Source organism: Gouania willdenowi, chromosome 9 (assembly GCF_900634775.1).
Source record: "Gouania willdenowi chromosome 9, fGouWil2.1, whole genome shotgun sequence".
NCBI classification, from domain to species: domain Eukaryota; kingdom Metazoa; phylum Chordata; class Actinopteri; order Blenniiformes; family Gobiesocidae; genus Gouania; species Gouania willdenowi.
Genome location: NC_041052.1, coordinates 35,963,079 through 35,985,101, shown reverse-complemented (window position 1 = coordinate 35,985,101; position 22,023 = coordinate 35,963,079). Strand labels below are relative to the sequence as shown.

Below are 22,023 nucleotides of genomic sequence, written 5' to 3'. Positions count from 1 at the left end.
AACTTTATTCAACTCATTAACAATAACTCTCAACATTGTTAAGGTTTAACACATAAAATACGGAACAATACACTCACTTTTTCAGTTCAGTATGTTGAAGCACAGTACAGGTACATATCACTCCACAAGGCGCCTGACTACGGTAGCCCTAAAGTGCCAAAAATCCATCAAGCAGTGCAGCTTCATAGTTTACCAAAGTTGTACTATAACATTTTGACATATTAATTTCATACATAAGGCGCACCTGATTATAAGGCGCACTGTCGATTTTTGAGAAAATGAAAGGATTTTAACTGCACCTTATAGTCCGAAAAATACGGTACATAACTAACTAGAGCAATATGCAGTGGGAGTGGGCGTGGCCTATGTCAGAAGACGCGACTGTATGTAGGGAACATGTGGATATGAAGTTTATGAAGATGTGAATTAAAATGTGAAAGTTAGAGGCCAAAATGTGTTTGCAATTATAGCGCCACCTAGTGGCGCAATTTTTGGTATGGGTGGTCTGTGTGGTCTTCTATATCTACCTTGTAAATTTCACAGCCATCAATATAATAATTCAGCTGAAATAAATGTTTGTTTATTTATATGTAATGATGTAATAAGCCACGCTCACTTTGACCAATCGCGAATAAATTTGAGATATCGTCTCAAAAGGGACCCAAGATCATACCCTCCAAATTTGGTAAAATTTGGTCTTGCCATTTAAGAGATATACATATTTGATATTTGCAGTGCCCCCTAGTGACCTACATTATTCAAATTTGCCGTGTACCCCCACAGTCACAAGCCAACCAAGGATCTTAGATTTGGTGTTGTTAGCATTTATTTTGTCCGAGATATGCACCAGTTCACGTTTTCAAAGCTAGTTAGAAAATTTTACTAGTTAATAATTTGCGCATATTTAGCCTGAACAAAATTATTCCCTGAACTTTAGATCATATCCAACTGAAGACTCTACGTGCCAAGTTTCACACTGATTGGACAAAATCCCAAGGAGAAGTTTGAAAAAGTATGTTTTACAGTTTTTGTGATTTTGCTCCGACAAAGTTTGGTCGGAAATGGGCGTGGCCTAGAACCGGGTGATTCAGTGCTATTCGAGGAATCTGTGGAAATGAAGTTTTTAAATATGCAACAAACGGTGTGGGAGTTATGAGCCAAAACGCGTTGACCTTTGTTATAGCGCCACCTGCAGGTGGTTATATGTGAATTGTTGCGTCCAAGGTCCCCTTGGGGTTTTGGACCCACCCTCCAAAGGCCGCCGCCCTCCCTTGCACGGTTTAGCCTGCAGCACCACTTTTACCAACGGAACTATAAAAGGTAAGAACATAAATAATAATAATAATCGGAACGATTTCAATAGGGTTCCCGGCACCGCTGGTCTTAGGAACCGCGTATGCTTTCATATCCCTGCCCCTGCGGGCTTGGCCCCCTAAATAATTCAAGACTTTTTCAATGCTTGCTGTTATTCAAGGTTCTGACAATTCAATATATTTACTTGACATTTAACCAAATGAATAATGGAGTCGGAGATGGGCAAATGGTGGCCCGGGGGCCACATGCAGCCCTCGGTCTAATTTTGTGTGTCACCCCCAAAGTAAATCCACAATATAACAGAAAAATATACAAAATTTACACCACAAGCACACAAAATGACTACCAAAATAAAGAAAAAATAGACCAAACTATATCAAAAATAGACAAAACGAAATCAAAAATATACAAAATGATTTCAAAAATACACAAAATACACTGACTCTTCTGGATATTAATAGTTGGGTTTTTGTGGCACTTTTTTTTCATTGAACAAGTACAAATACAAATAAAAGGTTACCTTTCACATTAATGCAGATTATAGAGAAAGTTGAAAGACAAAACAAGACAAAACAAAAAAAAAAAAAGAACCAAGGGGCAAAACAATGTACAAACAATCACAACAGATTGGGATATTGAAAAAATCCTGATTTTTCATAAATGAAACAAGTCTAGAGGCATTTGTGCATGATGTGAATATTAATATTAATTATGTAATACATTTATGGGGTGGGACAATAACAGGAAGTTGTGATTTTTTTTCTGTTCTAAAAATAAAATAAAAACAAGTTTTATGTAGCTTTATGACACATTTTGTCTTATCATACTTTAAAATTAATATTTATTCTAAAGCCATATAATTGTATTTTTTTAAAAAGTGCTTTAAACGGGTTTTAATTTGAGAAAAGAGTGTCGGAACACGGCCACTTTTCAAAATAAGAGCTTGAGACCACGTGACTGTTACCACGGCTGCCGTCATAAGCAGTGCTCTGCCGTAAAGTGTCCTCACACTGTCGCGGAGTTTATCTTTTGGTTTGTGTGAACTTTAATCTCCCTACATGTCGTCGACGTGTGGATTTTACACTGAAAGTGAACTTTATCTAAACGTTTTAAACCCGCAAGGGACGAGAGGCTGTGGTTCTCTGGTAGGTTTTGCTGTTTCTCATGTTTTGCGGCTCTTTATCATCATCATCATCGTCATAGTTCCGAGAAACAGGGTGTTAGTGCTGAAGTTACACGTCTGCTTTAAACCAGTAGGACTCCTTTAAAGCGCATTTATAACCAAAAGAAGCTACTTGCATTGCCTTTAGAAATATTTTATAAATAGGGAATCAGACCTAAAACAAAAACAAAAAAAACAACTGTAATAAATCTGTAATTATAGTTGTCTTTATATGAATCATACAGAATAAAAACAAATGATTGAATTAGAAATATTATCTCTGAATGAAACTTATTTCCCTACTATTTTTAACATAATTTGGTTTACATCAGAGAATAAAACAGCTCAGGGTTTGTTTGTTTTTTTTTATTTCAGCCATACGTCAAACATATGTCAGTGTGTGTGTCAGAGAATGAGGAGGATCAGACTGTACTGATCATAGTATTGGGTTAGAGTTATTTCCTCACATAATAACACGAGTTTTTACATCTAACTTTAAGGCAATGGACTCAAACATTTTTACAGAAATATTGATAGTTCAATTAGGATTTTTACTTAAGGAACGTGTGCAACTCCTATCACAGTGAAGGACACGTGATTCCTATCAGTATTTACCAATCAGAGCATTAACATATTTTGTATATTTTTATTACATTCTGTATTATATATGTGATTTGTTATGAATATATTTGTGTATTTTGTTGTTATTGTTTTACTATTACTACTATTTTTTTAATAGTCGTCTTGTTTGTGTAATTATGTGTATATTTGTTGTCATTTTGCATATATTTATGAAAGAAACAGCCTTTATTGTCACATATGTGTACAGCTACATACATGAAATTAGTTCTCTGTTTTTAACCTACCCCTGATTATCACTTCGTTTACCGTTATGCCACCACAAGCCCTTATGATTATTGTATTTTGCTATAATTTTGTAATTTTTAGAGTCATTTTGTGTTTTTGTTCTCATATATTTCTGCTGGGGTTTTTTTTTTGTGTTTTTGAAGTCTTTTGTTTATTTTTCCTGTTTTTTGTGTCTTTTTGGAGTCATTTTGTACATTTTGCCATTTTTTGTGTATTTTTTAGTTATTTTTGTTTGTTTTGTTTTTTGTTTGTGTCTTTTCCTGTATTTTTGTATGTTTACTTAGGGGACCGCACAAAATTAGACTGAGGGTTTGATGTGAGTCAATAGAAATTACCTATATACGTCTATGTTATTCTTATTTTTTGACTTAGGAAGGGGGAAAAAAGCTTTAAAACAATGATAAATGTGTTGAATGACTATCTTTTTTTCACAGCTTGCTGTTTTCCAGCGTGGTGTAAAATCTGGTGATGGGTTTCTGGAACCCTGTGGCAAACCTTAGAGAGTACATATTCAACAATCCTCCAGGGACAACGTTCTTCTTGTGTATGCTGACTTTGGCCATCACATTTATCTCCTTAAGCTCTTACAGCCGCATCCATGCACTACCTAACCCTGACACAGCAAAGGTAAGAAGAAGTGATCAATCAAACCTAATATACAGACCTTTCCAAAAAATTAGAATATCACGGCAAAGTGGGTTAATTTCCATAATTCTATTCAAAAAGTTAAACTGTCATAGATTATAGATTCAGGGCCCACAATTTAAACGATTTAAAGTATTTATTTGTTTAATTTTACATTACTCGGGCATCCAGCTCATAAAACTCATGAAAACAGGATTTCAAAAAATTAGAATACTGTGAAGAAATCACCATTTACTTCTCAGTTTTTGCAGAAAAAAAGAGGAGAAGAAGGACTGGACTGTTGGCCAGTGGTCCATGGTCCTCTTTTCTGATGAAAGTAAAGTGTCTTTCATTCAGGAATCAAGGTCCAAGGGTTTGGAGGAAGACGGGTGAGGAACAGAACAGAACATTTCACCCCAAATCATGACTGACTGTGGATTTTTCACACTGGACCTCAAGCAGCTTGGGTTCTGTTCTGTTTAACTTTTTGAATGGATTTATGGAAATTAAACAACTTTTCCATGATATTATAATTTTTTGGAAAGGGTTAGTATATCAGAGTTTGGAGCACTCTGAAAGTGCTATGTGTTAGCTGAGACTCTTTGGGCCTGTACTACGAAGCTGGATAAGAATATCTCCGGGATATCTCTCGTTAGCTTTACCTAACTACACATTCTCTGTCACAGAGCAGCTGTACTACGAAGCAGGATATAAACACATTCACATGAAACAGGTGGAGACTGCAGCATCAGACCAGTCACAAAAGCAGAGAAACCGTGCAGAGCAGCTCACGTCACAATTGGGGAATAATTCTTTAAAAATATGACGAATTATAATCCATAATTCAGACCAAAAGCAACACTGTTGCTGTGGAAAAAGCAGGAAGGTAAGAATGCAGGAATAAACAGATACTCTGATCAGTTTCACTTTATTAAGGCACAGACTTGGTCCTGATGCTGCGTTCATACAGCTCAGCCGACATCAAAAGGTGGAACATATGTGTATTCATTTATACTGCCTGGATTATCTCACTGGACTGAGGCTCTCTGCATCGGCACAGAATACATGAATTAATTAATTTATCGGTCTGAAAGGTCAGTCTATCAGATAATAATCTATGCTTCCTATAGGCAGGGTTGGGGTCAATTATAATTGCAATAGCGTTATTGATAATTAATTTCAATTATGTTGTAATTATAAATGTATTTTAATTTTTTTTTGTCATAATCATAATTACATTTTAATTTAGTTCAGATAATTGACTTTGAAATTGTAATTGTCACAAAAATTCTATAAAAATTGTCAATTATACTTGAACACAAAAGTGGGGAACCATGTTTCAGTTCTATGTACACATATGTAGTTAACAATTATTAAAATGTGTTGTATATCAAGCTTTCACACATTTTGCCATTTAAAAAAAGTTGAAATCTAGGGGTATACTGACACAAAAAAGACTCAGATGTCCACGCCCAAAATATTAAAACCTATATTTTCATTTATTAGGAAGATTAACAAGGTAACCAATGGATTGGTAAGAAATGAAATGATAGATATTTGTTCTTAGTGTATTTTACAGCTGATTTACGACCCGTTATCATAAGAGATGTTAACACAAGCGGAAGTTGAACTTTTATTATGTTATTTATTTCAGGCTCAGTAATTGTGATTAATTGTAATTGAACTTTAGGAATTGAGAGCTTAATTATAATAAACTTTCTGAGGATAAAAAATAGTTGCAATTTAATTGTAATTGGAAAAAATGCTGGTCACTGTAATTGTAATTGAACTTGGATATATGACTGACTGTGGTTCACACTACAACAAAGTAACCTACTGTCGCTGACTATTGTTCTCTGTTTGAGTAACATCACTTGATCAAGCCTTTTCTAGCATTCCACACTACAAAATAAGTAATAAAAGTATGTATGATTCATGCTGATATTGTATCGGTTCAATATCGGTCTCGGACGATACGCACGGCCGCAATATCGGTATCATATCGGAAGTGAAAAAGTTGTATCGGGACATCCCTAGAAAAATGTAATTGACCCCAACCCTCCCTATAGGATTGCATCGATGCCTAAATATTCTCTCTCTCCTGTCAGCGTCACATCAGATCCACACAGAGATGTGTTCACAGAATGATCCTCCTTTGATTCAAAGAGAACTGTTTGGTCAAGAAGCGTTCGTACTCATTTATTTCTTAATCAGAACAAAACCTGGTCCCGACCACGTTAGGTGTTCAACCTAAGTTACCACGGCGATTTAACCCCGTAAAAAGTTAACCTGCGTCGTAGTACACCACAGACGGAATAAATCCCTGAAGTTAGCGCAATAAGAGGCAATCCAGCTTCATAGTACAGGCCCTTAATGCTGTGAAGCATGTGTTAATGATTTATCTGTTTGTTTTTTGTTCCTCCAGGACTGGAACCATCTTCTTTTTGCTTTAGCACAGTTCAAGTTATGTGAGAGAGTAAATGTAAATACATCTGAGTTAACGTCTTCATCTCCTTCTCCTCTAATGGAGCTGGACAAGAATAACAAGGCTGAGCTTAATTCAACAACGACTCCTTTTATCACATATTTGCGTCTCGAGGTTCCTCTGGTTGTGTCTACAAGCTCGTCCAGTGACTCTCTGACTGATATCACCCTGCACACAACCCTGAAAGCCAGTCAGCTCAACATGGGAGGTAGTCGCTAGCAATGAAGAGAAGAAACATGACTCTGAGTAAAAAAAAGCATACATCATCAACACTTCTTTTGTTTTTACTTCCTAGGTGAAGACATTGTTGATGTGACTCTGGAGTTTCGGTCTGGAAACAACACTCACACCTGCCTCTCTTTAAGTGCCCCAGCAAACCTCATGCCAGTCAGTGTGTAGGTCTCGTCCTTGAACACAATTTATTTATTTTTTCTCATAAATATTTTTACTATGAGCTTTTTCAAAGTGATACAATTTTCAATTATATTCAAACTCACAGACCAATTCAAACCAATTTTATACAAACATAGAAAACAAATGTAAAAAGAAAAAGCAATAACAAAATTAAAATAATCTGAAAATATCGCATAAAACAAAAAAGACAAACAGGGCCTTTCAAGAACATAGCGTCTCTCAGAATTTAGAAGGTAGACATATCTACATAGAGTACATTGAGTAAAGTAGTCAGAAGCTCTTTTCAAATATACTGTACTTTGACTTATGGATGCATGTTATTTTTTTCAAAACAGTAAAAACATTCTTATTAATTTTGGTTTGTATTGCCATATCAAAATAAAAAGAAATCTGAGTACTACAAGATTAAAGTTGTTATATTTTGAAAATATAGTTGTAATTTTATAAGGGTGTAAGAAAAAAAAAAAAAAATATATATATAATATCGCAATATTTCACCGTGCGATTATCATATCGATCAAAAAGAATTCCAATTGTTTTTTTAAATCATGTTTTTAACAAAAAATTTTTTTAATATTGCTAAAATATGCATAGTATTTAAACTCCCAGTCACTAGGTGTCAGTGAACTAGATTAGATCTACCTCACTCCTCAATGCATGTTAGTTTGAAGGTTGATTATTTATTTTCATAGAACATACTGGGCAATTTCATAGATGTATGTGGTTACTTTAAAAAATTAAATAATTTAAGAACTGTTGTAGAAGCAAAAGTTAAACTTGAAAAAAAAACACCTAATTTGACAGTTTGATAAACATACCACTTTTTATTGACATTGGTACTTGAATTACAGTTAGTTACTATTTACTTGTTCTCGCAAGTATAAAAAAATTAAATAAATTGTATGAAATACCATTTTGTAATTGTAAAGGTGAAATTTGTAATTATTGGTAATCGGGATATATTGTATTGTGTCATGCAGATCGTTAATCATATCGTGTTGTCAGAATGATTGCAATGCAAACCCCTATAATTTTATGAGAATAGCCATATCTTAAGAAACTCGTAATAGTACAGCACGCAGAATTCATTGTTGAAGTGAACCCAACTAACACCGATAGCCCTATAGTCGACCACTTCCTGTCAGTTCCTCCTCCACTAAAGAGGCTATTTGCTCCAAATCATTCTATTCTTTAGTCGGAACAAACGCAAACATCTGCAAAGTTGCTATAAAGTCCTTAAAGTGATAACAGACTGTTATCAGTTTAAGGATTTTAATGCGACTTTGCAGATGGGCCAGAAGGCTCAGTATTTCACCATGTGCTCCATTCTCTCATAAAATTACTACTTTTTTCTCATAAAATTACTACTTTATTCTTGAGATATTACAACTTTAATCTTATAAAATTATGATTTTATTAGGATACAACTTTATTCTTATAAAATGATGACTTTATTCTTGAAATAATATGACTTTAATCTTGAAATATGACTTTAATCTCATAGAATTATGATTTTATTAAGATGACTTTATTCTCATAAAATTACAATTTTTTTCTCTAAATAATACGACGTTAATATCATAAAATTACAATTTAATTAAGAATTGACTATATTCTCATAAATGTACAACTTTATTCTCAAAATATTATGACTTTATTCTTTTTTTTGTTTACTTTAATGTCAAAATATTACAACTTTAATCTTGTAAAGTTATGACTTTAATCTCATAGAAATTCTGATTTTAGCAAGATATGACTTTATTATCAAAACTTTATTATATTAATCATGAACCTTTATATTTCAACTTTATTCTTGAAATATTATGACTTTAATCTCATAAAATTCCGATTTTATTAAGATACGACTTTATTCACAATAAATTACAACTTTATTCACAATAAATTACAACTTTATTCACAATAAATTACAACTTTATTCACAATAAATTACAACTTTATTCTCAAAATATCATGACTTCAATCTTGAAATATTTGTACTTTAATCTCATAAAATTCCGATTTTATTAAGATACGATTTCATTCTCATTAAATTACAACCTTATTCTTGAAATATCACGACTTAAATCCCGTAGTGCCCAGATTTTCTTTTTTTTAATTTAATGTGGCCCTATTATGCCGTCGTAGTTTTTGAATGTCTTGTTCTTTCATGTTGTTGACTTCTATAAAGGCCTCCTCCACAATGCCACGCGACAAATGAGAATGATAAATCTGTTCACGTGGAGGTGAGTGAGACACTGCCAACAGCATCAAACCAGTGCTACAGCCTGAAGTCTGAGGAGGATCCAACACTTAGAGTAGATGCTAACAAAGGTGAAACATTTCTCACAGAAACAACATCACGTTATCAATCATTCGTTCATTAATTACTGTGTTTTATGCTTCAGGAGTCGCAGTACATCACCTGGTTGAATTCAGCGTTTGTCTCTTTGTAGTTTGTTTCCTTTTCTGTTTTGCTGCCAGTCTGCCGTGTACAATGAAACGCCGTCACTACTGGAGTGGCCTGGACAGTCAAAATGTATGATTTTATCTTTGTTAATTAACAGTATGATTAAAAAAATCTTGATTCTGGGTTATTTCCTATGTTTGCACAAGAAGCTTACACTAAACTCACTGCTTTATTTTGTAGGAGCCTTTGATTAATGAGAGCTGACTCTTATCCTCTTCGGGCCATTAAAGAGCGGTGCTTACATTGGAGCTTTAGATCCTGTTGTCATCAGACTCCTCAACGTGGATTTTCAACCTGATTATTAATGTTATTTTGGTTGTTTTCAGGTTTAACAAGTGACCAAATACATTGCTTTATTCATAATTTGCTAATAAATGTGCAACATGTAAGTGGTATGTGACTCTGATAAGGTAGGAGATCATTTGTATTGGGTTTGTAGTGCTAAGGAAGCACATTATAAAAACTTTAATGCAGGGTTTTAGGGAATATTTATAATTTACAAGATAGTTTGTCAGCTACAATCTCCTACTATGAAGACTAATGTGTAAACTCTACTGTGTGCCTTAAGAGTTGATGTCAATATACATGATATAATATAATTTATTTATTGTAAGCCTCACAACTAAGGGATTTTATTACTTTGTGGTCTATTGTGAGTTCATAATGGACTTTTGTGTCAAACTTAAAGTTAAAAGTTTTTTGTTTGTTTTTTTTTTTTTTTTGTGGACCATCAATCACATCTTCAGATACATCTCACAATAACAATTTACAAGTTCCTTGTATTGTGAAAACTCTACTTGGTCATACAGTAAAAGGGCTTGTATCCTTCTTTGACTGTTTAGGTTTGATCAGAGTTGACTTGTGAATAAATAATTTTGACTACAAATGTTACTGCCAAATAGTTTTATTTTTTATTTTTTTAATTGTGTATTCTCATGAGGGACCTGAAATAAAAATGTAAACAAACATTACAACTAAATTGTTTATCTATGGAAGTAGATTTTGTGTCTTTATTATTCAATCAAAAAAAAAGTGTTCAAATACCCCCAAAATTATTTGAGACCCAAATAACTGGATTTGAACACTTTTTCTCTAATTTTTTTTTTTTTTGATTAAAAATGTTTTTTTTTTTGTTTTTTTTATTGAAGTGATTTTTTTTATATTTGAAATTAAAAAAAATAATAAAGACTCAAATCTAACTCCATATTTTTCAATTCAATTATTATTTTCAACTAAATTCATTTTGATAGCTTTAAAAGTTTACCTTTATGTACCTCCGGTATGGCCTGTCTCAGATGGTATGATGTCCAATCAGGGTTTAGAATCGTAACAACGTGCTTTTCTATTGGCTAGCATCAGCAACGAGGCGGGTTCTCCACAGGCCGGGGGCGGGGTGGGGCGTACACAGTCTCAGTTGTTGGATAATGTTGGTGGTTGGAGTCTTCGCGGCCTGAGGAGTTTGATGACACGTAATGTAACATTGCAATTTGTTTATTTTATGATTGTGTGACTAATGTGAAAACAACCGATGCTTTGCTTTTACACTGCAGATAGAATGAACCGGACTTGTTATAGTCGACGTCTGTTTAGTGCTAACACCGCGGTTGCTAGCTAGCTTCTTCCGCTTCACCGTAAACAGTCTTGTGCTCCTGCGCGCTAGCTGCTAACGTTAGCTACATTTAAGACGTGGTAAACATTTGTCATTTAAAGTCTGGAGCGTTAGTGTCGTGTGAATATTTGTAATATGACTCAAACTCTTGTGAGTATGAATTCTAACCATGCTCGTAGCAGACTCCTGTACTGAAATATATGCTATATTGGCTCCTATCTGAGTGGACTATGTAGGCAAACATTACATTGTCCCCACGTGTGTGCACACTGACCATAGCGCGGGATGAGCGTTTACCCGGGCTAGTGAGTTGTTAGTGTCAGTAAACCTGATGAGTCATGCTCTTCTTTTGAAGGATCTGGACTCTGGATTAACTCCTGGAGAAAAGCAGAAGATACCAGAAGGAAAACACGGGAGTGGCGATGGCTTATTCCTGTTACAGCACCCTGAGCAGGGCTCAGCTCACCTTCGAGTACCTGCATACCAACTCGTAAGTATTTCATTTATTTCGAGCAATTTAATGCAAACAGGAAAAAGCTTTAGTAGAATGTGCACATACATGTTTCCATGTGTAGCCTACATGATATGTATTAACAAAAATATTGTAGATGACATAAATAATTACACTGCTTGAAAGGGATGCGGTGAAGTAGCACTTATCTCCACCCCCATTTTTCATTCACTTTGCAAAACTTGTGTTCCTGACATTTTCAATGTTATATACATCAGTTCATATTACATACATACATACACAAGGAAAGTAGACATTCATACTTCCACAAGATCTTTGATGAAAATAAACTAGGGCTGGGCAATATGGACCAAAAGTCATATTTTGATATTTTTACTGAAAATGATGATATAATTGTCGATATTTTTAATTAAAATTAAGTTGGACCAGAAAAACTATTCTGGGTTAAATTTGCTGATGCAAAATGCCACAAAGGCACATTTATTAACAAACAGCTGAGCAATATGTGCCACTTTTGCCTTTTTCTTTTTTTTTTGCTTATAAGGAACAGTATGTGTGAATGAGCTCGGTAGTGTCGCTTGTTTAGGAGAAGGTCTGGGTTAGGACACACTCAGTAATTCATCAAACTGTGTTTTTCATGTTGTTCTGAGTAGTAGCGAAAGCAGCGACTCCTAAAACGAGTATTTTAATATGAAATTATATATATATATGATATAGGCAAGATTGTAATTTTCTATACCGCCAAAATAGAAAACTCGATATATCTTGAAACTCAATATAGTGCCCAGCTCTACAATAAACATGATGGATTTTATCGCTCTTCCTCAGCTCTATAATTTGAGAAGACTTGTACAGTGCCCGTCAGAAGTATGCATTCATATAGTGGGAGCTTAAGTAGAGTTGTCAATTATGGCCAAAAGAGTATGTGTTTAAAGGTTGGATGTACAAAGAGGTGTACATACTCTGTAGTGTTATAAAGGGGTATATTTGCAGGTGCAAAGTAAAATAGCGTGTGCAACTTCCCTGGTTTAATTTTATGGGACATGCGCATGATAAATGAATAAAGTTTGCACCAATGTTCACTGGGCATAAACAAATGGATTATAAATGTCATCCCCTGTCCTTAGACCCTCCTTCGACAAGGAAAGACTCAAAAAAACCCAGTGGGAAAATTAATTACACACAAACATGTCAGGTTACATCCAAGGTGCGCTTTAGGTTATAAAGACGTGGTGAAAAAATCAGAATCAGAATTTATAATGCTGTGTTCGCTTAGGAATGTGCACGTTTCGCTTTGAGCACAGCCACAGCCCGGCAATAACTTCCTAATCAATATGTCAATGATGACCAAAACTCCATAGCCATTGGAGTGCCAATCAGAGGAATAAGAAAACTGCTCAAAAAAAGAACAACTCTCCAAACTACATACAGTAAGTGAGTAAGTAAATGAAAGTATTATCTACAATTTTTTTTAAACAAAAATCATGGTTTACCTTCGAACCGAGTGGTCAGAGCTTAGCTTTGAACATTTTAAAAGTAGTAAAGCGTTAAATATGGTGTTATTTTGTCAATTTATCATAGATAACAACTGAAGCATTTGATCACACACTGATCATGTGAGTTTGATACGTTTTTAACTCCTGTCAGCGTTAAATAAAAGACGATACTGTAACTCCATTTATCCATCTTCAAACCCGCTAATTCCCATTTATCAGGGTAACGGGGGTCTGCCGGTGCCAATTTCCGGCTCTCATTGGGCCCTGGGCGGGGATACACCCTGGATAGGTCACCAGTCCATCGCAGGATACTGTAACTCACAATTAAATATGTAATTTATGAGACTTTTGAGTGTTTGTTGAATAGTTTCTTGGAATTTGACACTAAACATTAAATTCAAATGAATGGAGGGAGCAGCTCAGCTGTGTGTGCAGCTGGATGCCACGTACAACACTGCTCCTGGTATGAGTGAGCAGTGCGCACTGGAGATGTGCACACTGATCACCTCCCGAAAAGAGATACTGTTCATGGATTTGTCATCGGGGAGCCTTATTGCTCTGCCCTGTTACTGTCTCTGAACAGCTCCTCCCTCTCTGTTTATTTAGAGCTTTCTCATGTTCAATATCTGGATTCTCAATGAATATGGACATACGCGGTGCAGCAAATGGAGACGATTGATGCGCACATATCCCTATAGGCATATTTTTATTACTGATGGTTTAAACACATGAAGACTGATTAAAATTAAACTAATTAAAAATACGGTACACATTAAACACGTAATAAGACTATAATTCTATCGTAATTTTTATAGAATTAAAATCTTAAGCATTTACCATGATATTCCGTTTAATGTCCTTTTAAAATACTGCATTAAAACGGTATTTAAAAGTATAAGAAAGGACAATGACCATCCAAACAGATGTTCTTTGGCCGCTCACATGCCTCTAGCCCCAGAGAGAATGTGTGTGTATGTTCACTGTGGAGGAGCAGCACCAGCAGCAGGTACTTCTTGAGGGGACGGTTCAGAATTCGAGTGACGTCACCAGAATTTGAACTTATTTTTCAGAAGAGGGCAGAGAAGCAGTTCAGAGAGCAGGGTTGTTGAGGATTTCTCAGAGATGCAGGAAGGAATCCCAATAATACTTTGGGGGTGTTTTTGAGAAGGAATTAACATTGTAACAAAGTTAAAAGCTCAAAAAAAGTTGATTTGATAGATCTAGGACCGTTAAACCTGGTCGGGAGCAGGTTTGTGCCACGGATTGTTACTTTGGTAACTAAGGTGTTTTCTCGTTGATGAAACGGCCATTCCAGTTATGGAGTCGGACTCTCAGGTTAAACCAGGACATAACCCTGAGCTGGGTTTGATGAAATACCCCTCTGGGCTGTGAAGAATAAAAGCACAACTTTTTTGTCTACTGTGCACTATTTCTTTTTAATGTTTTTGATTATTTCATGACCTATAGTTTGACTTTTTTGCATGTTTTTTGTTACTTGCCTTGGGAATGTGAATGTGACTTTGCATTGTTGCTAAGGCCCCGCCTCTCTCCCGCTCTGTACCCTGAGTGAAACTCAACACACACGTGCTGACCTAGCACCCCCTCCTCCTCTCACTCACCTCTGCAGCCGCAGAAACAACATTATGAGACAAGAGTCAAAAGAAGGGTTAGTTAGTTAAAAAAAAAAAGAATAATGGTTAAATATTTTGGAAGGCTTTGGCTTCAGAATGTGAGTGAGTGCGTGCGCGCTGTAGAGATCCGAAGGTCTCTGTGGGTTGATAACATTATGAACAGGACTCCAAACAACTCGTTACTGTCACACTGCACGTTTATTGAAAGCAGGGAAAGCTCAAACACTGCTTCTATGTCAATTTAGACGGGACGGTAACAGAAAAGTAACATCCGTGCTCTCAGTACAAATCAGGAGGTAGGCAGGTCTGACTGAACTCCGACCTTACGTTACCATGGCTCCCTTAAAGAGACTTCTTTACAAAGTACCCCTGACTGCAATCCGCAGTTCGGGGCGGAGCTCAATGCGGCATGCTATAGTGCTGTGTGATTCTTATACAGTTAACCTCAAAATAAATAAATCGTGCCATATGAATAATTTTATGTTACATAATTCTATAGAGTTAGAGTAAGTCTGAACACGATTGGTTTATTGAACTTTGAGCGCCGTCCAAACTGCAGGCTGCAGTCAGGGGTGTTAGTAGGGGTAACTATATTATAATACTTTGGATAATAGTATCTGATAAATTCACAATTATCAGTAATAATAAACACATAATTGATAGTTCATTGTAATTTAAAAAAAAGTACAGCACTTTGGTCAGCTGAAGTTGTTTATAATTTGTTTCATAAATGATGATACTGTTCTCTACACCTCTGTTAATAAAGGTCCCTGTGTGATATTTAGCATGTAGCTTTAACTGACTTACCTGAAATATTGTAAAATAATGGTTTAATGGTTAATTAATGATTTTTAAGGTTTACTATGGGGGTTGCCTCTGAAAAAAGAAACAGGTATGCTATGCTATGCTATAATAGTTAGGGGAAACCCCAATTACATCACAGACAAAACATCACTGTATACTGAGTATTGCCATTCTGGTTCGATTATATGCATCAAAGCATCATCTCAAAGCAAGGGCAAAATATTCAGATGTATATCGTGATATAGCTTGAAAAATATCGAGATATTAAAAAAGGCCATATCGCCCAGCACTAATTGTTTCTATAATTCACCATATTTACGTCAATCTAGTGAAAAACTAAAAAACATGATTATAAGACACATTTAAATCAGGATTGTCAAATGTGTTATTACAGTTCAAGTTTTATATCCTTTTGCAGCACCATATAAATAGTAATAATCACACTTGGGTAATACCGAAAAAGAAAACACAGCACATTGGTTTCTTACTTGGTTTTAGTGTAAAGATAAATGAATACACCCTGAAGAATTTTTTAGTTAATGGTTTTATACATGGCTCCTGGTAATAACCTTGTAGTTTCTTGAGTGTTATTGTTAAGTCGCTATGTTAGCAAATACCAAAAGACTGATTAGATATTGTTGTGCTCCTTGTTTTATTTGTTGTCAGTTGATCAGATTTGAAATTAAGTTTCTGTTTTGGTTTCAGGACAACCCATGAGTTCCTGTTTGGGGCCTTGGCAGAGCTTGTGGACAATTCACGGTACTTGAAAGTTGTTGATATGTTATGCAGCTATAATAGCTAGAGTTAATACCTCGTGTAGTGTGGCCTGAAATTTCTTTCAGCTGTTTTTTTTTTGGTTTTTGTTTTCACAGAGATGCTAGCGCTACACGAATAGACATCTATACAGGTGTGACACAGATTTTACACGCTACTAACAAATTATATGTTTTCTTTCTAACATTCTCATTTTCTACTCATGACAGAGAAAAGATCAGAAGTTCGAGGTGGCTTTATGCTCTGTTTTCTTGATGACGGCGCGGGGATGGATCCAAGTAAGTATTCTGTGGAAATCTGAAGCGTTTGATAATCAGGATGTAAGAAAAAAAAAAAAATGAATTGGTGACATATTGCAATATTTCACTGCGTGATTATTGTATAGATCCAAAAAAAAAAATGTCCAAGTTGATTTTTGAATTTGTGATTTTTAACGATAAAACCTTTTAATTGCGCTAACATAAGCATAGCACGTGAAAGCCTTGTCACTAGGTGTCAGTGAACCACATCAGACCTTGTTGAACTACATCACTCCTCAATGCATTTTTGCTGGAAGTTGATTGCACTTTAGTTTCATAAAACATACTGAACACTTTTATAGATGTATGTGGTTACTTAAAAAAAAAAAAAAAAAAATTAAGAACCTAGAACCAGAATCTGTTGTAGAAGCCAAAGTTAAACTTGAAAAATGTACCTTGCTTATGAACTAAGATATAATACAATGAAATTACTACCTTGCTTATGAACTAAGATATCATAATGTGTTTATACAAGTTAAATCTAACAGTGGAAAATACAACACTGCCAATAGAACTAACAACAGCTGGATTAACCTTGACGTAGAGACAAAACAAGCTGCAAACTTGTGGGTCCAAAATGGTGACATTATGGATGAAAAGGGAAAAACCTTCCAAACACCTTAGAAAGAGGAACTATTCTTGAACTGGAGGAATGCTAACAACGTCTGGCAGGGAACAAGGCCAACACGAACAACGATAGAGAGGAGGGGGAATAAAAACAAGACAACACTGACTACAGATGAGAATACACAAAAAAGGACTGTTCAGAACAACTCAAGAATGTTTGACCAGAGAGACATGTAAACCCATGTAAATTTGCGATGGTAAAACAGGGGACGGGACCCAGATAAGCAAACTGCTTCTCTCGTCTCGTTTTTCGGCATGTACAAAAAAAAAAAAATGTAAAAAAAAAAAAAGTGAATGTAACCATGTCGGAAATAAACTGAATAAATAAAAAAATAAATAATCTGACAGTTTAATAAACATACCTATCATGTGGACACAGGACAAATGTTCTTAAAATGCATAAAAATCTCATATGGTTTAAAGTTAAAAACAGATTATTATATTAAATGATGGTCTTCCTATTGAATATTATAACAACTAAAACTCCTTTTTATTTATACCAAAAGCTTTTTTTCAGTACAGAAACCCGTCATTCTTCAACTAGGCATGCAATTAGTCATTGTTTTATTTTACCCAAAGTAAGAACTTCATTAGTACAGCACTCAGTAACATACAGAGCTGTGCATGAATGGAGTTCATTACCAAGTGACATTAAACAACATAATATTTATAATTTAAAAAAATCCCTAAAGACATGTTATTTATTAAGAGTAAGTATTTGTCTGTTGTTAATGATTTTGTTTTAGTTGTAGTTGTTGAAATCAGAGCCGTATAGAGAGAGAGTTGCGACAACTCCGTTCACTCCAATGGTTTGTTTTTTTAAAGCAATGACGGCTCATGGAGCCTCACATTTTGTCCCGGAAGTGAGCAGTTTACTATTGTAGCGCATTGAAGCTACAGCAGATGAGACAGTTTGTGATGCACTTTTGAACTTTAAGACATTTAAATAATCATATTGGATATTCTTATTATTATCAGCGTATCTAAACCCATTAACGTGTGGTATTTTTTTAAGAAAATTAAAGAAAATTCAAAGCAATACATACTGCTTACAATACATATTAACACATTTTTTAACTTAATCAATGTTGGCCTTAACTACATCAAAAAAGCAGGTAAGCTAGCTTCTATAGTGAGGGATACAGATATTAAAAAAACACAAAATTGAGAACAGTTACAAAAGAAACGTGCATTTCACTTCAGGGTGTCGGAATATGGAACAATCTAATGACTCCCTTAAATACACAGACAACAGGACTCAAAGAAATTCACAAAAATAACAACAAATACACTGAAAATAACTCCAAAAACACATAAAAATAACAAAATACCACATAAACAGACAAAATTACTCACAATTAAAAGAAAATTTAAAGCAATACATACTGTATACAAAATGTATTAACACGTTTTAACCAAATTAATGTTGGCCTTGACTTCGTCAAAAAAGCAGATAAGTTAGCTGTTTACATTAATCATTAATTTGAATTTACGTTAGGGAATTTTTTTTTTTTTGGAACTACATAAACATATATTATAGTATAGTAGTATAGTATATACACATACAATGCAGTTATTGATGACAAAGTACTGGAAATCCCAGTTATGTCTCGAGAAATCAATGGATTCGAATGTCCCACCAATAACATCCGGGACGAAATTCAGTCTTACGTGAATCACGTGACGGTCAAGCATTTTGGACTTCCGTTGTCGCAACTCTCTCTCTCTACGGCTCTGGTTGAAATGTCTGTTTTGTTGGTGTAATGTGATTATTAATTACATTGTATAAATTGTATTGTCATTGTGTAATTTGTGGACCCCAGGAAGAACAGCTGATAGCTTATTCTTAAAGGTGCAGTCCGCAACTCTCAGATCCCTCCCTCCCCGCTGCTCTCTTGCCCTGCCTCCAAACTTTCCAAAGTCCCTCCCTCAGAGGAGCTAACAAGCTAACGTTAGTCTGACAGCAACATCACAGTAACATAACATGCTCTGTTAAAAGCATATTACTGCAGCGCTTCTCACTCTCTATGTGCACACACCATTCTAGCAGCAGCAGCAACACCACAGTGTCACTTACAGCACCCAAACGGAGGATGTTGCGCGCACACGAACAAACACTTGCACCACAGAGTTCTAGTGTAACAATTACAAATCAAACATAATGTAAATCAAGCTGCAGTAATTACCTTTCAAGCAGAAAAGTCACCAATTCCATCTTCTACTCATCCAGACTATACACTGTAAAAAAGAAGACGCTCCAGCCCGGGAAAGGGGCGGGGCCTGTGAGCAACAGCTGTCAGACAGCCCATCAAACACAATCCTGGCTTTGATTGGTTCTTTTTGCTTGGTCCCGGTGCATTGTGGCAATCTGCCAAAGGCTGCAGGAGCAGCAGGGGGGACTCAATGAGCCTGTTTTTTTTTTTTTCCACACAAACTACAAGTTTGATGTAAAGCTGTCATTACATAGTGACAGTTTTAGCAGATATGATCAAAAGTCACTTTTATGAGAGTTGCAGACTGTACCTTTAAGCTAATGGGGATCCTAATAAACAAACATACCACATCTTTTTGATATTGCTACTTGAATTACAGTTAGTTACCATTTACTTGTTCTTGCAAGTTTAAAAAAAATAAATTGTATTTCATACTATTTTGTACTTGTAAGGGTGAAATTTGTAATTATAGATATCATGATATATCCTGATGTATATTGTATTGTTCAGTATCAGGACATATCATGACATGCAAATAGTGAATGTTAATGTCAGATTCATGACAATGCACTGAGTCCACTGAGGTTTGTGAAGTTGTTCAGTGTGGTTTTGCCATTCAAAACCTGTTTTTTTCTCCCAGGTGAGGCCACTCACGTGATTCAGTTTGGAAAATCAAGCAAACGCTCTCCTGAGTCCACTCAGATCGGACAGTATGGAAATGGACTGAAATCGTGAGTTTTCTCTTCACATGTGTAGATTATTTTCCCACAAATGTTTTGTAATTGACAAACTGAATATGAATGTGTTTGCATCCACAGTGGCTCCATGCGAATTGGCAAGGATTTCATCCTGCTCACTAAGAAAGATAACACGCTCACATGCCTTTTCCTATCGCGGACGTTTCATGAAGAGGAGGGACTCGATGAGGTCAGAGAAGCACCTGTACCAATGCTTTTGATATGTACAAGTGAAACTTTAGAGTAACACAAATGTTTTAAAAAGAAAACAGCTTAATTTTTTTGCAGCAAGTCCCTAGTTCATGGGTTTTTTTTAAAAAATTTTTTTAATGAAGATGTATGATGACAGCAGACCAACAGAAAACTTTGTGGAATCCAAACCTTTTACGCCCTAAAAGAACCAGTATGCAACATTTAGGCTACGTTCAGACAAAAGGCAAATGTTAAAGCAAATCCAATTTGATCAAATCTGCCCTTAAATTCACTGACGTAGTGGACAGTGAGGTCTTAGAATGACTAAATATTTATTATATTTTACATATTATCAGTGCAACACACATGTTTACTTCTGTGAACACGGTGCGAGTCTGCGTGGTCACTAGGGGTGTAAAACAATAGTTAACTCAAGATACGATTTAAAAAAAATTCCCAGTGAAGAGTAACAAAGGTGTAACAATTTGTTGTTGACTAAAAACAATTTGACTGCAAAAGTTGGAGAAATTGTTGAATGAAAAGAAATGTACCAATCTAACTGGTTTTATTATTATTTCTTTAAATAAAAAAAAAGGCTTTGAAAGCTGCGTTTTGGACCTGCCAAAATAAATCCAAAATGCTGCTTGAAATTTGTAAGCAGTGTTGTTGTTTATGACGTTCCACATATATATGATATATCATACAACACTCAATACCTGTGCTTTAATAGTCCAGATACGCTTTAACATGGAGGGATAGACTTTCTGGCAGTTTTAAATCACTGAGACAACAGGATTATAAAAAGAATTCATAGGATAATCATTTAAAAGTCCAACAACATGGATTATGGCATTAAAAACCCCACCAACGTAACTCCACCTTCGCTCAACGCTGAATGCATCCACGCTCCAGCGGCCAGGGGATACCGATTTTCTCCGGTTTTATATCACTTTTTTATTTTGCATTTTACATTCCTAATGGTCACGTATTGCCCCAGAACCTCTTTTGTGCCTGAAGAACACTTCAGGATCGCATTCAGTTCATACTCTACTGTAAACTGATTGAAGTTAGGTTTAATGTGTAATATGAATGAGGACACGTACAAAAGTCATCTCCAAATCCATATTGTGCATTAAGACCTTATGTCAGAATGCAGCCTTAGTTTCACAATGTGGAAAATGAAATTTGCTTATGGTCCTTTCTATACAGGTGATAGTTCCTCTTCCTTCCTGGGATCTGAAAACTAAAGAGCCCTTGACGTCCGATCCAGAGAAATACGCCATTGAGACAGAACTGATCTTCAAATACTCACCTTTTAAAAGCGAACAACAGCTGATGAAGCAGTTTGATAAAATAGAAAGTGCCAGTGGTGAGGCCTTTTTCTTCTTACAGATGCTACCGAGGGGCTAGCTCCTGAGCTAAGTGTTATCTAACTGTGTGCTGTATTTTATTCACAGGAACTCTTGTGATCATCTATAATCTAAAGTTGATGGACACGGGAGAACCAGAGCTGGATGTTGAAACTGACCACCAGGACATATTGATGGCTGGGCTAGTGGCAGAAGGAGTGTGAGTACTGTACTTTGCGGAAAAGGGTTAAACCAGTGTTTGTCAACCTTGGGGTTACTTGAAATGTCTAGTAATTAGGCCTGGGCAGTATATCGAGATTCAAGATATATCAAGCTTTCCATTTTGTTTTAAATTACTTGTTTTAACAGTCACTGTTTTCTCAGAACAGCATGAAAAGCACAGTTTGATGGATTTCTGAGTGCATCCTAACCCAGACGTTCCCCTAAACAAGCCACACTACAGAACTCACTCACATGTGCTGTCCCT

General features: G+C 35.5%; 2 protein-coding genes across 5 annotated transcripts in view; both read left to right on the top strand.

Annotated features, from left to right (window-relative positions):
- Nucleotides 1-1,109: 1,109 nt before the first annotated feature.
- On the top strand, nucleotides 1,110-10,224 carry LOC114470273 (transmembrane protein 248). 2 transcript variants are annotated; one of them, XM_028458365.1, is made up of 8 exons: nucleotides 1,110-1,320; nucleotides 3,778-3,970; nucleotides 6,393-6,660; nucleotides 6,748-6,847; nucleotides 9,055-9,197; nucleotides 9,272-9,402; nucleotides 9,514-9,630; nucleotides 9,751-10,224. In XM_028458365.1, exons 2-7 carry the CDS (start codon nucleotides 3,812-3,814, stop codon nucleotides 9,535-9,537), a joined length of 825 nt encoding a protein of 274 aa, XP_028314166.1. In that variant the 5' UTR covers nucleotides 1,110-1,320; nucleotides 3,778-3,811; the 3' UTR covers nucleotides 9,538-9,630; nucleotides 9,751-10,224. The 2 variants fall into 2 exon arrangements, with proteins under 2 accessions (XP_028314166.1, XP_028314165.1); XM_028458364.1 differs by lacking the exon at nucleotides 1,110-1,320 and adding an exon at nucleotides 2,321-2,459.
- A 464-nt stretch (nucleotides 10,225-10,688) lies between these two features.
- The window catches only part of morc2 (MORC family CW-type zinc finger 2), a 29,105-nt gene continuing 17,770 nt past the window's right edge, over nucleotides 10,689-22,023 (top strand). For 2 of the 3 annotated variants that reach the window (XM_028458321.1, XM_028458319.1), the window contains exons 1-9: nucleotides 10,689-10,807; nucleotides 11,298-11,432; nucleotides 16,051-16,104; nucleotides 16,218-16,252; nucleotides 16,329-16,397; nucleotides 19,899-19,989; nucleotides 20,077-20,185; nucleotides 21,397-21,556; nucleotides 21,645-21,756. In XM_028458321.1, the coding sequence (XP_028314122.1) occupies nucleotides 11,365-11,432; nucleotides 16,051-16,104; nucleotides 16,218-16,252; nucleotides 16,329-16,397; nucleotides 19,899-19,989; nucleotides 20,077-20,185; nucleotides 21,397-21,556; nucleotides 21,645-21,756 (698 nt within the window). In that variant the 5' untranslated portion in view covers nucleotides 10,689-10,807; nucleotides 11,298-11,364. The remainder of the gene's footprint in view (nucleotides 10,808-11,297; nucleotides 11,433-16,050; nucleotides 16,105-16,217; nucleotides 16,253-16,328; nucleotides 16,398-19,898; nucleotides 19,990-20,076; nucleotides 20,186-21,396; nucleotides 21,557-21,644; nucleotides 21,757-22,023) is intronic. The other variant, XM_028458320.1, reaches the window with a different exon arrangement.